This window comes from Oryzias melastigma, linkage group LG14 (genome assembly GCF_002922805.2).
Source record: "Oryzias melastigma strain HK-1 linkage group LG14, ASM292280v2, whole genome shotgun sequence".
Classification (NCBI taxonomy): Eukaryota; Metazoa; Chordata; class Actinopteri; order Beloniformes; family Adrianichthyidae; genus Oryzias; species Oryzias melastigma.
Window position 1 is genome coordinate 5,838,188 of NC_050525.1, and position 16,600 is coordinate 5,854,787.

General features: G+C 43.0%; 1 protein-coding gene across 1 annotated transcript; it reads right to left on the bottom strand.

Moving 5' to 3' along the window:
• Window positions 1-5,207: 5,207 nt before the first annotated feature.
• exoc3l2a (exocyst complex component 3-like 2a) lies at window positions 5,208-16,600 on the bottom strand. Its single transcript, XM_024260647.2, has 13 exons — window positions 16,365-16,600; window positions 14,955-15,502; window positions 14,485-14,702; window positions 13,524-14,274; window positions 13,334-13,448; window positions 12,457-12,567; window positions 12,281-12,381; window positions 11,937-12,047; window positions 11,727-11,862; window positions 9,842-9,964; window positions 9,619-9,774; window positions 8,725-8,846; window positions 5,208-6,111 (listed from the first exon to the last, which is right to left on the bottom strand). Exons 2-13 carry the CDS (start codon window positions 15,476-15,478, stop codon window positions 5,799-5,801), a joined length of 2,781 nt encoding a protein of 926 aa, XP_024116415.1. The 5' UTR covers window positions 15,479-15,502; window positions 16,365-16,600; the 3' UTR covers window positions 5,208-5,798.

Consider the following 16,600-nt stretch of genomic DNA (forward strand, 5'->3'; position numbering starts at 1 on the left):
GAACAATAAAAACAGGTGAAAAAGTAACTTTTCAAACAGAACTCAGCGTTTAAATAGAGTGAAAATAGAACAGGGACTGCAGAGAGTGGAGAGACAGAGACTCCTTCATGCTGATACAGAAAAGATTCAAACAAGAGCAGAAATATGGATATCTGTGTCAACAACAATCCGATATCAACTTGACATCGATACTATCGGGATTTTGGATCGATCCGCCCAGCACTAAAACACATATTAAAGTATATGTACTAATGATACGAGAAATAAAATAAAAAAAATTCTAGTCATTTAGTCATTTGTTTTATTAAACTAAAATTATTTTGCGGAATAAAGTTTTCTTAAAAATCCGTTTTGCAACGTCCAGCTAGCAGCTCCGCCCCCATCAGTTTGACTGGATGTCCCTACAGAAGATGGAGAAGCTTGAAAACACGTAATTCAGCTTACTTCATTTATTTAAACACTTATTATAGTATTATTACTTTTTTTCATCTAAAGAGTGAGTTTTACCCTTTACCAACCCAACCAAAGAAATCTGAGTTTTTTTCTGTTTTATTCCAGTTTGAATAAAACAAACTTTAAAAATACACTTTCAAAAGGAGGCTGTTGAAGAAACAAAAGTGCAGTAAGAGAAAAAAACAGAAAAGAAAAGTATGACAGTAAAGTAAACAATATGGAAACGAAAGTCACAAATTAAACGAATTTAAGTAAAACTGTTTTTTACAGAAACAGGGAAAATTATAAATTAAAAATTTATAATATATTTTATTATAAATTACTAAAGTTTATTGCAGTTTTCTTTTAGCTGTGGCAGCAGCTTCAGACCCTTTGAAGGTTTTTACAACATAAATGTTTGTTGTGTTTTAATAATAGATTAAATCAGAGTCTGGTTGATCTTCCTCAGAGGTGAGTCTGGAGAACTCCTTCATTTAAATGACCTACGCTTTGCAGGTTAAATATTCGGTTTAAAACGTAGAGAACTTGTAAATAACATTGTTTTTAAAATAATAATTCATTCATGTCTGATTAATTCATCATGTTTTTCATAACAAAATGAGAGAAGACAAATCCTTGGAGATTTTCTGTGTTTTTTCTCTCAGTGTGCAAAGATTTCTTTTTCTTTTGTAAATTATTTCTTGTGTTCTTAAAAGCAACAAACAACAAAATGAAGCTGTAACTACTCAAGGCCTGAAACAATGAATCCAGTCAAACTTATCTAATTATAACTGTCTGCATGTTTTTATTCTCTTATAACTTCCTTTTTATTACAATTATATTTGTAATTATTAATCTATTTGAATTGTAACTTAGTTCGGATGTTTAGGTTATTTATTGCAGGGTTTCACTGAAAAGGAAGAAAAGTGTCAGTTTGTCCTCAGGAAAAGAAAGCTCTTCCTGTTGCTGCAGGAAGGAGGATTTGTTGTGGAACACCAGCAGAACCAGAACCTCTTTAGATTCTGTAGGATTAATGACCCACTCTGATGAAAATACTGCTTAGAACATGTTCTTGTGGCATTTTTCTGATCATAAAGAACATGTTTACAGAAAATGTATCTCAAAATAGCATTTCTGAGTATTTAAATAGCTGTAAATCAGGAGCAGACGAAAAAACAAAACTGGATATAGACCTTATTGGTGACAGAAAAGAAACTACGGCAAGCCACAAGTTTCCTTCCTTCCCAATTCATTCATGTAGATGAGGTGTGAAAGTCAAGGCCCGGGGGCCGGATCCGGCCCTCCAGATCGTTTTATTTTATTGTTGTTGATGGTTCGATGTTATCTTGCGCTCATTTCTAACTTGAATAATTTCGACAAAATATATTTTTATGGAGAGTAAAATATTGAAAGTTATTTAACCCTTTAACTGCCTCCTCAACGAAACGGTGGGAAACAATTAGAAAATGTTTTTAAAAATATTGACTGTGTGTATTATTCCAAAAGGAACGGAGCCCCTAAAGGGAAATTTAAGAAAAGGAATGATGTACACCCCCCCCCCCCAAAAAAAATTTGAAATAATTAAAGAAAGTAATTCTGGTTAGTAACAGATGTGCACCGGAAATACGTTTTTTTATATATACTTTCATTTTTTAGAAAAAATAAGTAACCAGAACTTATTTTTTAACAGAGCCCTTAAGTATTTTTGGAATTTTTTTATTTATTTTTTTACTTTAATTATTATTATTATTATTATTATTATTATTATTATTATTATTATTATTACTTTTATGTCCCTTTAGGCCAGGAGTGTCAAACTCAATCACACAAGAGGCCAAAATCCAAATCACACCTTAGGTCGCTGAACAGGATAAACATCTAATGAACACTCTAAAACTACATCTTTTAAACTTTAAAACCGCAATTTTTTAACATATTTATGAACTAGATATATAACATTACCTGTTTTTCTTGTCTGAGTGACATCTGGCTCCAAACGTTGCAGCTGGATAGATCTAATTTTGCTCGCCGTTTTTGTTGCACCAGTAATGTTAGGTTGTGAGGGGCAGTAAAGTGGTGAGACAGAGTGCAAAAACAAAAAAGGGATGATGGGACATCCGCATTTCTGATGAAATCCTTTCGTTCTGCAGAAACTTTGTTCTAAAAAGTCGAATAAAAAACAGTTTTTGTAAATTTTGGCTAAAAACTGGAGCATCATACTTATTTTTTTTAACTCTTAGCATGATCATCGCCGCTTTTCTCCTTCAGATTCAGATTCACACTCTACTGAAATGACGTTGATTGTGTAAAAGGTTGAAAAGTTAGTTTGTTAAAAATGTTGTGTATATTAGATCAAAAGAGGATCGGAGTGGGCACTTTTTAGCACCATCCATTATCATTTGGTCTCTTTTGACACGACTGGTCTGTCTTCTCTATTATTGTCAACAGTTCTCCAATTCTGCTGGTTTTTTCTCACTTTCTCCTCTTTCCAGAAACACTCTGACCTGCATTTTTGTTCTTAAAGGAAAGCAAGGAGTGGGACTTTTCAGCTTATTTCCTGCAACACGTTTTTCCGGAATGCGTTGCGGTCCTTTGAAGCTGCAGAAGTGCGTTTACACATCTAGTCTAGACTAAATAAGCCCTCATTCTCGGCGCTGACCTGAACCGAGCGCCCCGCTCAGCCACAAGGCAACCTCTGGAGCTCTTAATAACATCCAGAGCAGCGCAAAGAAAACAAACAGAGCAGAGTGAGGCATGAAAAGTGCTTGAGAGTGTGAACAAAGACAGGGCACGGCTTGCTTCCGAAAACAAACAGCGAGCACGGCCTGATGGATTTTCCATTGCAGAGCAGTGTTAATGAGAGGAAGCAGGGGAGTGCTTCCCAGGGACTGCATTGTGATCCAGAACGTCGTTCCACCTTCGACCGCTTGATCGAGGGAAACCTCCAGGAGCTTGGCCCTCCCTCCGACCTGTCCTTCTCCGTCAGGGATGGTAAATCCCCACTCGGAATACTTGGAAAACTGCCTCCCAGCATCCGCCGAGCGGCCCTCTATATTAAAGGATGTCTGATAATGCTCTCCGGTATGCATAGGATTCAGAGGCCATCCTGCCAAAGGTAACATGCGGTTGATGCCAACTTTACTTATTGTTCTTCCTGTTCTGTTCCACAATTCTTGGAACATATTGTAAAAACACAAACAAGTGTACAGAGCAGTCGGAGGTCAGGGAGCTGTCATGGATAACAAGGAGAGCTCCTGAAGGAATGGAAGAAACACTTTCTGCCTCTGAGGCTTTGAAAGCGGGGCAGCCACACCTGACGGATGACGTGACAAACTCCTGAATCTGAAAAAACATGCCGCCGCTCAAAGTCGGGTAAAACTCGGGTCGGTGTGCAGCCTGACCCCTGCTCAGCCAGGACGCCTTTGTTTTGAAAAGCTCACGAGCAGCTCAGACATGAAAAAGCTCTGCGGCTGCAGCCGAGGGGAAGTTTCCTCCGAGGGCCTAAAGTAAACTTGGCTCCAATAAAAGCATCCGTTGGCACCTCAGCGGACAACAGGAAAGCTTTGTTTATCGAAACCATCCCGTTGTTGGCCTCAGGGTCGAGGACTCAAATAGTAGCTGGCACAGGGTCCTGTGCTGTAGATCTGTTTACTGAACAGAGCTGCCATGTTCCTCAGATAAATAAAAAAGGCATAAAGAAAGTGTGTCTGTCCGTTTAGGAACGGTCGCAATTTGCCGTTTATCAGGGATGAGTCAGCCGAAAAACCGCCTGACTCATTCCTGATAAACACAATTTGTCGTTTATCAGGAATTAGTCAGCCCAAAATCCGCCTGAATCAACCCTGATAAACACAATTTTCTGATTACTGGGGATGAATCGATACAGAAACTCCTTCAATGTTAACCTGAGGCGTCGCCAGTGAGACTTAAACACAAAATGTAAATGTAAGCTAAATGCAAATATTAGCCTAACTCCAAAACAGCCTAAAAAAACTTTTAAAAAAGCCTAAATTAGCCAAAAAAGATGGCATAAACCCTACATATTAGCTACATTCTAAAACACCTAAAACAAAAAGTGGAATTTGCCAAAACACCTAGCAGGTAGCTAAAGTATTAGCTAAACTCTAAATAGCCAAAAAAAATTGAAAAAATCCTAAATTAGTCAAAACAGATAGCATGTAAATATTAGCCTAACTCCAAAACAGCCTAAAAAAAAGTCTAAATTAGCCAAAATACCGATCATGTGTCTGAAATATTAGCTTATATATCTTTGTAAGCTTAGTAACTATAATCTTAGTAAATGCCAAAATAGTCCAAAAAGGTAGAAGAATGTAAAATTTTAAAGCTTTAAAACTGTAACTTCCTAACATAATTATGAATAATAAAAAGGCAGGAATATTATTCCAGACTAAATTAACTTAAACCTTAAACAACTTTCAATATTTTACTCTCAATACAAATATATTTTGTCAAACTTATACAAGTTAGAAATAAGCGCAAGATAATATCGGGCCGTTAATAACAATAAAATGAAATGATCTGGAGGGCCGGATCCGGCCCTCGGGCCTTGACTTTGACACTTGTAAGGAGAAAAGTGTCACAAGTCGCTTTTCTCCTTTAGAATCTGCTGGAATTACGTTGATCGTGTCAACAATTTAAAAAATGACATTAAATCAAAAACATAAACACTGGAGCTCAGGTGTCCAACTATGTCCAGCCTGTTAGGATCTTCTACATTCTCTACACCACATTCATCATAAAAGTGGGAGAAAGCCTGAACGAGTCGACCCAGTCAATGGGCTTTTATTGCGTTTCCAGCACTGGATCCAGTTTGTTTCACAGTTCAGGACATTTTTAGAGCCACTCTGGTGGCAGAGCGAATGCAGGCAAAGTAGGATGTTCTCAAGAGGAAAAGCTAGTAGTCCTTTATTTGTCGTGCAAAGTGCAGAAAGCAGGAAGACAGAATAAGTTCAGAGCAGCGCTGGCTTCAGGGTCGTCTGAAGCCTCGCTCTGAGTGACACAGCGGTGCTGGAGGGGTTCTGCAGGGCCCAGCCCACCTGCTGCAGCAGAGACAGCAGTGGTGGTCCAAAACATCAGGAACTCTTGCACACATGTGCAGACCACACAATGAAACCATCAACATGGAGGAATAAAAGTGGATTCCTCCAGTACTTTCTGGCTTTGGATTTCCTCGATCTGCATAGCATCACATTTGTGGAGAGGAAAACAGAAGCTTGAAGAGTACCTGAGAACAAATGTCTTTAAGAAGTGACAACCATTCCTTTAATGCTCAAGGTGCATGTTCGTTTTCAGCATCTTCATTCATAGTGACTGCTGCGCTGACACCACCCCCTGACCTCCACCCTCTACTCTTCTCTGTGAAGTTTGCTCGGCTCCTCGGCGCTCTCGGGCGGAGGCGCCGCCGTCCTGGCGCTCAATCTGGCCTGCCTCCTCGGCCGGTGCTCCGAGAACCAGTTGGAGATGCTCATGGCGAAGCGCAGGAACCCCAGGCTGATGCAGTGGACCTCTCGGGGGATGGGGATCTCGCAGAAGAAGGCGTGGTCTCGACTCACGGCGGCGCTGCTGCATTCAAAGTCTTTGACAACGTTGAGGATCTCCTGCCGCTCGGCCTGCCGCACCATCCCGCGCATGTTCAGCAGGGCGGAGATGTGCCTCTTCCTTTGGGATGGAGGGATGCAAAGAGGAAGAGAGTCAGTCCAGGTTTCAGTGGAAATGCTTCTGTTCAGTGTCGTCAATGCGCCACTACTGTCATGACCCTGAGTTCTGTTGAAGCCGAGTGAGTCAAAGCGTTTCTGGAAGCTCTGACTGTCAGATGAGGTTGACGGTAAGATTGATCACACCTTCCTTCCAGAGAATGCTTTGTGAGTTCTTCTCAATGATCCACGCTCTTCAGAGGATTCAACATTTGTACACAACCTGCAGTCGTAGTTTTTAATCAACTCAGTCACACTTCACTCTTTCTGTAAATCTCATCCATTGACAATGCTAATGCAGGAAGAACAAACTCTTCTTTCAAGAGTCATGCAAATTATTATTAATGTAATTCATGGGTCAGTCATAATTAAAATCTCCATGTCAATCGAAAGACCACACCCCCATTGCAGTGTATTTTCTCTTCAGAACATAAGTCAATGAATTCCTTAAAACCTAAAAAAAACTTGAGAAAAACACAATCTTAGGCAAGTGTCTGCACTGCATGTTCAAGTTTTAAAACCCAAGTCAAAGTTGTAATAAAAGATTCAAAATACAAAATAATCCAAAACTCTGAAGTTTGACTTTTCTCAGCTTGTTTTTAAAGTGCAGACAAGAAAAGGGGTTTTGAACCAAACTCAGTGTTTTACTTCAGGACTGTCTGACATGAAGACTGGGAGGTCTAACCTCCAGTTACCTGGTGAACTGACCGGGCTTGACTTGGTTTACAAACCAACCTCAAAGCAGAAGTGAAAGTCACGTTTCAAGGAGCAGCAGCTCCAAATTCTGTGACTGTTTTCATCCAAAGGTGATCTTCAGGAACTCTCAGTTTTATTTTGAAAGTCCCCTGGATTCAGTTCTGGTTCCGGCTCACATTCCAAACTGCAGAGGGACCACATCCAGTGACCAGAACCAGCTTTGTGCCTGTGCTCCTGTGGCCCTGCTCAACGCTGAGCTCTGAATCCACCAGAACACTGTCGAGTCAGCTGGTCCAGGATCTCTGCTTTACTCCACTTTCTATCACAGAGGCTGGTTCTCTGAGAGGAATTTACATGTCAATCAATGCTTTGGCCCCTGTAGATATTTAACACAAATTCATGTTTAACTTTAGCATCCATGTGTCAAAGTCAAGGCCCGGGGGCCGGATCCGGCCCTCCAGATAATTAAATCCGGCTCTCCAAATCATTCTGTTTTATTGTTATTAATGGCCCGATGTTATCTCGTGCCGTTTTCTAATTTGACAAAATATATTTCTAAGGGTTTTTTAAAGGTTTTTAAGGTTTTAGTTGTTTTTTTCTGGAATAATATTCATGCCTTTTAATCATTCATTTTTAGCTTATGCTTTAGCTAATATTCCTGCTACATGCTAGCTGTTTTGGCTTATTAAGGAGGTTTTTTTTTGTTTTTAAGGCTATTTTGGAGTTTAGTGAATATTTCCGCTACATGTTAGCAAATTTGGCTAATTTAGGTTTTTTTTAAATGTTTTTTTTAGGCTGTTTTGGAGTTTAGGCTAATATATACATGCTAGCTGTATTGCCAATTTAGGCTTTCTTTAAAGTTTTTTCGGCTCTTTAGTATTTTAGCTAATATTTCTGCTACATGGTAGCTGTTTTGGCTAATTTAGGCTGTTTTTAAAAGTTTTTTAGGCTGTTTTGGAATTTAGGATAATATTTACTTGCTAGCTGTTTTAGGATACTTAAGGCTTTTTCAGTTTTTAGGCTATTTTGAAGTTTAGCTATTTTTTTCAGGTACATTTTGGCTAACCTAATTTTTTTTCTCTATTTTTTTGGTTAATTTGATATTTTAGCTGGCAATCTGCTTCAACATTTTCAGTTGTCAGCTTCAGTGTTTTTAGCTATCAATTTCAGCATCTTCAGCAGCTAAATTCAGCTTACAGCATTTATACTAGCATTATCACAAGTAATACTATTTATTTCATAGTTTGCTATTTATGCTATTTATGTAGTTCACAATTATGCTAAAAAGTTAGTTTTAAAGCTTCAAACATGTAGTTTTTGAGTGTTCAATAAATGTTTAACCTGTTTGTCCTGCGAACTAAGGTGTGTTTTTGGCCCCTTGTATGATTGAGTTTGACACCCCTCATTAAAGGCAGTGGACGGGTGTCGCGGCGCCTGCAGGCTCAAATGTGCACGTGTGAATGAAAGGATGCTCTAGCAGCAAAGGGAAGTCTTAAACCATCTCAAAGACCTTGCTCTTCTGAAATACCATGCAGTAAACAAAAATGGGCTGGGGGTGGGGGGTCAAGTACCAGCCTGGCTTGCGTTGGTGCTTAAAGTGCTTATGTTTCCTCCCCTCATCAACACCTCCCACTTTATAATTCCAAGCATGGCACCAGTCTGTCTCCTTCAGGGTGGCAGGAACAGGAAGTACTTGTCAGCAGCTTCCTGTCTGCTCCTGAGAGGGTTGTGCGTCACATGCTAAGATAAGCTGCCACCTGAGTCCTAATCTGTACACAAACAACCCCCACCCTCCTACGACCCCTTATTGAAGTCCAAAAATAACTTCATCATGTGTAGCTGTAAACATAAAAAGCTGGGAGCGTAAGGGCCGGCGCCTCACCTGATATCTGGGAACTCTTTCACTAAGACGGCCACCTCCATCTGGATGGACGGGGTGTCCTCCAGGAGGATGATGTCAGCGATGTGGCAGATGATGCTGTCCAGCCAGGAGGAGTCCGACTCCTTGTGCAGAGAGAAGGGAAACGTCTTTGATTGTGCAAAAACAAGAATCTAAATTCAGCTTCAGCTTAAACGTCAGGCGTTGCAGCAGAGAGCACGCCTGAGGCCAGAGGGCAAACACTTGATTCATCGGTGAAAAACACAACTCCACCTCTGCTTTCCGACTTTTTGTTTCCCCTCATGTACTCAGGAAAGAAAGATAAATTATTTGCCTTGGCATCCACTAAAAATAACAACTTCTGTTTTTGACTGCCATTAAAAAGTCATCCTTCCCAAAGTTGCCGTTTCCACAGGCGCTCCGTCTTGCTCCTTGGCGAGCAAGGCCATCAAGGCCGTCCCAGAGCCACATCAAAGTGGACCAGCTGACAGGAACAGGAAGCTCCCTCCAAACACAGCAGCTTCCTGTTGTCAGCCGAGGTGACGGACATTTGTTTGAGTTTGCACACAGAGAGGGGGCAAATGCCATGCCGACTGCCTCAGTTGTTTTACTCTCTCTTCCCCTTTTTGGCAAGTGCTAACGTAAGCGCCCTTCATCCATCTCTATTTCACTGATGGCAGCCACTTTTCATGGCCCGCTCCTGCATCAACACTGTCTGACCCAGGAAGTTCAGGGGTCATGCTCTTCTCACAGCCACCAGAATGCATTTCCTGCTTTTAAGGTTCAGCACTTTGGAGTTGGTTTATACTTTTGCTGCCTTAAAAACGTCCCAGGGGCCTTTTGGTAACAGAAAGAAAACTTCCTTCGAGGTGTTTTGTGGTGGTAGAAGAAGCTCACCAGATCCCTGAAGAGCCCTTTCAGCTGCTTGGCTTCGTCTTGCAGGCGGAAGGCCATCCTCTTCCTCATCTTGGAGGATGTGCAGATGACCCGACCTCGCATGGTGGCTCGGACGTACTCCACCAGAACCCGCCGGTGCACCTCGCCCACCAGCGCCTGCCCATCACAGCAGTGAGAACTTGCCTGCCCGCCTCGGTCACATGCCCAAACGTGTCAGTTTTACCTGATAAGGAGGGGGGTCCATCCTCTTAAACTTTTTGAAATGTTGTTTGATGCTGGCTTCAATGGCCTCAAAGGCTTCGGTGTTGTTCAGCCACTTCCTCTTGATGAGCTTGTCAAAGAAAGGCTGCAGGGGCAACACATCAGAGAACATCACTTTCTGTGCCTGGTGTGTCTTTCAGAGCGTTTTTATTAAGTTTTTAAGCCTTTAAGGTTTTATTCCTTCAATCTAAGGGGTTTCTTTATGCATCACCAAACAAACCATGCAACAAAAGGAAAGTTTAGAGAGACAAGAAGAACTTTACAATTCTTTAACCCTTTAACACCTGAGGCATCACCTCTTAAACACAAAATCTTTAAGTTTTCAACCGTTGACACGATAAATGTAATTCCAGCAGATTCTGAAGGAGAAAAGTGGCACGTGTGTCCATTTAGGATAGACTATGTATTGGTTTGTATTTTAAAATGTTTTAGGAATATTTTTTTTGTTAAAAATTAAAGAATTTAACTATATAAATGGCATTATCTGTGATAATGGTGGTGTGAATACTGTAAGCTGAATGTGACTGCTGAAGATGTTGAAACTGATAACTAAAAATGCTGAAGCTGATAGCTGAAAATTCTGAATCCAAAAGCTTAACAAAATATTACCTAAATGCCAAATTACCAAAAAAAGGAAAATATTCAATTTTGCCAAAACAGCTAGCATATTGTCAAAATATTAACTAAACTCTAAATTAGTCTAAAAAACTGGAAAAATGTCTAAATTAGCCAAAAACAGCTAGCATAATGCTAAAATATTAGCTAAACTCCAAACTAACGTAAAAAACTGAAAAATGTCTAATTTTGCCAATATTTTAGCATTTTGTCTAAATTATCCAAAAATAGCTAGCATGTTGCTAAAATAAAAGCTAAATGCCAAATTATCCTAACAGCCCAGTGGTTGCTGAACATTTTAAAGTTCTGTCTTTTGTTGAAAGTTTGCAGAAAAGTTTCAAAGAACACAACATTTTAGAAGGATTAGAGCAGTTTCTCATTCATTTCCTATGGGGCATATTTTGCTCATTATTTCAAAAACTATGACGTTTATAAATACCAAAAGTACAAGCAGTAATGTCCTGAACAAGTTGAGGATTTTATACCAAGATTACTGAAATTGTTGTGAGTGTAATTTAGTTTTTGGGTACCAAAAAACATTGGCCATGTGTGACTTTCTGGAAAGACGTAAATGTTTACGTTTAGGCTGTGATTGTTACACTTTTTCTCTTAGCCTACAAACTGACCTCGACCCCAGAGAAGAAAACAGTTATGTGACCCCCACAAGAAAAAGTTTGGGGACCCCTGATTTAGAGTCACTAATTTTTGTTTTTGGACATGCTCTGAGAAAACCCATACATATTGGGATTTGAATTACAAATGTCTTGCTGTGAGGCAACAATGCTAACTACTATAGCCTAAATCCAAATCACCCAGCTCTTTATTAAATCTTTGATCAGTTTATGATCCAGCTCCTTCATTTACCACCAGCAGGAGACCTCCTGCCCTGGAACTGACATCCACTTTTGTTGTAAACATTGTTGTTCACAACAAGGGGGTTGCCACAGTTTTGCACTGTTTATTTGGCAGATAATCTTTAGTCTTTCCTGGCTCAACCTTGTCTTTGCAAGGCACAAGGGGTCCCAGTCATGCAGCAGTGTCAAGGGTCTTGACAAAAGACTCACACTGGATTAAACACAATGGGAATCTCAATGCTCTGGGAATTGAACTTGGGTTTCCTGCATGGTAGCCCTAAACCCAGCCCGCTGAGCCATCCTGCCACTCATTTGTTTTAAACACTGATCTTTAAAAAACGTGTTAAAAAAGAAAAGTATCTGAGATGGACGACTCACTCTGATCTGCTCAAACAGCTTGTCAACCAGCACCCTCACTGACTGCTTGATGACTCTATCCAGGGAGGAGTCGGCTTTCTGGGCCGACTCATCGCTCCCCTGGGGGTCACACTCCCTGCAGCGCTCCACGAACGACCTGAAGAACACAACAGAAAATCATCTAAAGCTTTGTGCAACCATTTTCCATGTCTCCAGATTCTGATCTCCTACCTGAGTGGAGGACAGCAGTTAGCCAGAGCTATGGTCCTGGAGACATAGCCATCCCCTCGGTCTCCAAACTCAGCCTGGGTGTTGTGGAAGATCTCCACTTTCCTCTGGAAACTGGTGGATTGATAATAAGGTTTAGTGAGAACTCAGCTCACATCGGAGACCCACTGCTGCAAACAGAGCCACTTCTGAGTTCATAAAGCAACAAATTTCTGACAGATCTAGAAAAAAAATTATGGTCAATTAATTGTGACCTCCTGAGGAGCAACTTTCATGATTTCATTTAGGGTTGACCTCAGAACTGATAGAACCTTTCAGTTCCCGTTTCCCTGCTGACATTCACTCACTTGTACAGAAAGTCAGCCAGACCAATGAGACTGCAGCGAGCCACTCTGGCTCCAAGGAACTGGCTCACAGATGTGGATCGATCCAAGTCCTCCTTCAGCCTCTGCAAGCACAAAAGAGAGCACTGAGAACCAACCCTCCTGAGAGGAGACGTTTCCAGACAGCCGCGATGTTGTACCTGGATGACTGAGCGTGCCAGGTGGGACTGGTACTCCTCGATGTGCAGCGTCTGGGCCCACCGCCTCTCCTCCTCATCCAGAATCTGGGCCAGTTCGTTTGTTACTTTTCCCTGAAAGCAGAGTTTGGAATGGTCAGAGTTTAACCTGGCCTGGAGGCCCTCATGTGTCAGTACTCTCGTTTTACAAGGCTATAATTTCCTACTATGACAGGGACAGGCAACTCCAGGCCTCGAGGGCCACATTCCTCCATGTCTTTCAACATACCTTGGCTGGACACACCTGAACCAGATCATGAGTAGGGCTTGCAGCCCTCGAGAATTGGAGTTGCCAATCCCTGGACCATGATTACAGAGGTCCAACCATCAGAGTAGTGTGTGTTTCTTACTGAACAACAAAGCAGCAACACTAATGAAAGTTTCATACCTCACTACAACTGTCTACAGTCAACAATCACCGTAACCTCTTTTCCCTAAAAAAAGGGGGTGGGCATTTCCAGGTCCTGAGGAACACTGCAGTGACCATGGTCCCATGCGTTTTCCTGAAATCTCCACACCAGATCACCTGAATCTGGTGGGTTCAGACACTTAGAAGCCTCAGGGGCAAAGATGGAACTAAACAAATGGGACAGAGGGACTTTCCTGACGTCCCATTCTCTTGTTGAAGAGATGACATCTTCAGAACTTTTTCTCAGCAGGTTCTTTCTAGTCATCTGTCCTGGTACCTGACCATCTTCAGAGGACTTCAACAAGCCGTTTCCAAAGTGCAGACACCACATTGCTTTAAGGGATTTCTACCTTTACAGGACAACTGTCTTCCACTCACAGTGTGAGACCTCTGCACAAACACAAGGTTGTGCTTCTGAGAACCCCTCTTTACCTTCACTATGTTGATGCAGTCTCGCTCCAGGCGGTCCACCGTCTCCTGAGGGAGAACAGGATCCAGTGCAGCATAGTTAATGTTTCCGCTGGCGCCGATGGTTCCCAAAACGTCCCTTAATGAAAGAGACTCATATGAGAGGACCATTTGATGAACAAGTTTCACACTTGTCTGCATGTTCATCAGGTACCTGTTGTAGGTGTTGTAGAACCAATCCAGTAACGAATACACGTCTGTGATCTGCAGCGGCCCACTGGTGATGACCCGAAGGCGTTTGGCGGTAGCTTGATGGTAACTCTCCACGTAAACCTGGAAGGCAGCAAATTCTTCGGGGTAAATGGAAATGGCGTTCCTCCTGGCAGCGTCCAGGTCGTCCACCATGCGGCTCCTCAGCCGCTCCAGGTAGTAGGCCAGCTGGCCCGCCTGAGTGTCCACCTGCTGCGGCAGGCTCCAGTCTGCAGCTTCTGCCACCGCCTGCCTCCACTTCAGCTTCAGCTGGCGGGGGCGCTGGCTGGGCTGGATGTGGGGGGGCTCCCTCTCTGGCTTGGTCTCTTCCCGTAGAGCCCAGGTCGCATCAGCATGCTCCTCCTGCTGGATGACGAGGACCACCAGGCCGAGGTTGGGCCCGGCGCTGGGCTGGCGGAGGGACTCTCGCACCACGTCCCACATCTCCCTCTGCAAGGCCTCGTACAGCAGCTCCACGTCCTTGGCCTTCCTCTTTCCGGAGTCCAGCGTGGCGTTGGAGCTGTGGGAATCATCTAGGGAGGGGGATGATAGAGGAATCCAGCAGGGAGGTGTGCTTGGGCTTTGAGTGGGAGTGAGGGTTGGGGTCGATGTTGGTGGCAGCATGGACAGCAGCTGGCACTCTCGCTCTAGCTCCTGAATGTGAGTGTCGGCCAGCAGGAGGTCTCTGTGGTTCACCAACTGCAGGATCTCCAGAACTGTCGACAGAAACAGACACTCAAGCTTAAAAACAGCATCTAGTCCAGACACACTCGTCCATCCGGATTTGGTGACAGGATGATTATGATGCTGGAATAACTGGTCCTACGGTACTAGCATATTCCCAAATGACTTCAAATGACAGGAAGGAGATGGATGAGGAAAAGCACAACTCTCTAAACTGAAAAAACTTCCGTGGGCGGTTTTACCTGAGAGAGGCTCTCTGGTTTGGACCACAGGCTCTTCCTCCACGCTTTCCTCCTCGGCCTCCTGGGACGCCTTGTCTGACATGGATTCTCTCTTCAGCTTCCCCAAACTGACTATCCTCAGGAAGGAGGGCCGCCTGGATTCCTCCACCTCCCCATCTGGGTTTAGGTCCCCGCACGGCAGGCTTTCCCTGCGCTCCTCCTTACGCCGCCCTGTGAAGCTGCACAGCAGTGGAGGATTGATGTCAGCCTCCGCAGGGACTTTGACTCAGAACAGAAACACGTGGGTTAAAAATAGTTCCATTCAGGACAAAAGCCTCTCGTCTGAGTTGGGTGTTGTGTCTGTATCACAAGTTGGCATCAGTGCTGCAACTTTGGGGAAGCATTAACAGTCATAATGTGTCTTTCCTGTTTAATCTGCTTGAAATATTTCAGAATCAGAGTGAAAACTTGTCAAAAGCAGTTACACTTACCGAAGCAGGGTCATGATCCCCTCAGAGCTCCGCCGAAGTCCCTTCCTTTTCCCCTTCTCTGCTGGAAGTGTGTTTGAGTCTCCGGGGGTGTGATGGGGGTAATTGCTCCCCCACACATTTTTCCCAGATATACGGAGCCCCTTCCCCAGCTTTCCTAGAGTTTTCAGGGGCGAGACTCCACAGATCCTCTCTAGAGTCCCCCTGAGGGGCTTCCCTTTGGGGTTTCCAGCTCCATGCTTCTCTGCGTTCACCTCGTTCTCCTCCTCTTCCCCGTCCCGGGGGCCCCGGAGCTGGCGGTTGTCCGTGACCTCCCCCATGATGAGGCCCAGGTCGTTCTTCTCATCTTCCTCCAGGTCCACGTCCTCGAAGGGGTTGAGGTTCTTCTTCATCTCCTCCAGCTCCTTCAGGTCGTTGAGGTCACTCAGCTCCCTCATGTCCAGCCGGGGCAGGATCAGCTCACCGGTCCCTCGGGAAAACTCTTGGCAGCTTTTGGATCTTCCTGGGAGCTTCTTGAGAATGGGCATGGTTGCAGTGGAAACCTTCACAAACTGAAGAACAGAACAGTTAGTGAGACTCTTATCCTTGATATTGACCATTTCCAATAACCCTTTAAAAAAGGAGCGCCAGTGTTTATGTTCTTTGGTTTACTGTAAATTTTTAACTGTTAACACGATCAATGTAATTCCAGTAGATTCTGAAGGAGAAAAGTGGCGTGAGCTTATTATGTCAAAGATTTGTGTTTAAGTTTCAATGTCAATCCTTCAGGTGTTAAAGGGTTAAATTCGGCTTCCATTTAAAACACTTTTTTTTTTGTTTCACCGTTAAATTAACATTTATATTTATGAATTTAAAATATTTACTTCTTAGCATTCTTTTGAGTCATTTTATTTCTGAAAAATGTAAATTTTCTCTCAAAACGTAACAAAATGATTACATTAAAGCAAATTTAAACCACACTGACATCAAGGTGTGAACGACTCATCTCCTTTGACCAAATGACCGTCTTGGTACGGTTCTATCCAAAGCCCGGTCCGGTTCTCCTGGCTGTGTTCTGTGTAATCAGCCGTCGCTGATGTGACCTTTTCTCTGTTTGTTTCCCTGCAGGAAGCCTGCTAAACGTCTAATGAATGCTCTGTGGCTTTTCTCATTCAAATGTCACTTTACCACACAGCAAAAGTCAAGTTAAACAACAACAACAACAAAAAAAAACTTCAATTAAAAAGTTAAAAATAACAGCAGTTGATCTGATCAATAGACAACCAATCAAATGATCAAATGAAGTCAAAATTGTGTAGTGATGTTAGACACACTGTCCTGGAGAAAACACAACAATCAGCTTGTTTGCAAAAGGAAAGCTTCAAGTTCAACAGAACTGGATCTGTGATGGTGTGAAGGCACCAGTGGACTCACCGTCTGAGCTTCAGGGCAGAGTCATGCTGCTGCCAGGCTGCTGCTCGGCGTGTGAGGCAGATTCTGATGAGTGTCAGCTCTTCTCTGGAGCTCCTGGGAGACTCAGGAGAGCACTGTGGCCGCCTGCAGCTTCCTGACGCTCTCTATTGTGGTGGAAGGTGATATGTTTTCCTGAGGAAAGGCCCGTCCTGTCCTGTACCCCCCTCACCTACACCTCCATCTCACAGCAGCACCAC

Bases quoted from the DNA above. Each gene is read 5' to 3' on its own strand.
- exoc3l2a (XM_024260647.2), bottom strand. From the start codon at position 15,478: ATGCCCATTCTCAAGAAGCTCCCAGGAAGATCCAAAAGCTGCCAAGAG. The intron at 12,382-12,456 runs GTACAACATCGC...TTGTGCTTGCAG, and splicing joins TGGCACGCTCAGTCATCCAG to AGGCTGAAGGAGGACTTGGA. The intron at 11,863-11,936 runs GTAGGAGATCAG...TGTGTTCTTCAG, and splicing joins AACTGCTGTCCTCCACTCAG to GTCGTTCGTGGAGCGCTGCA.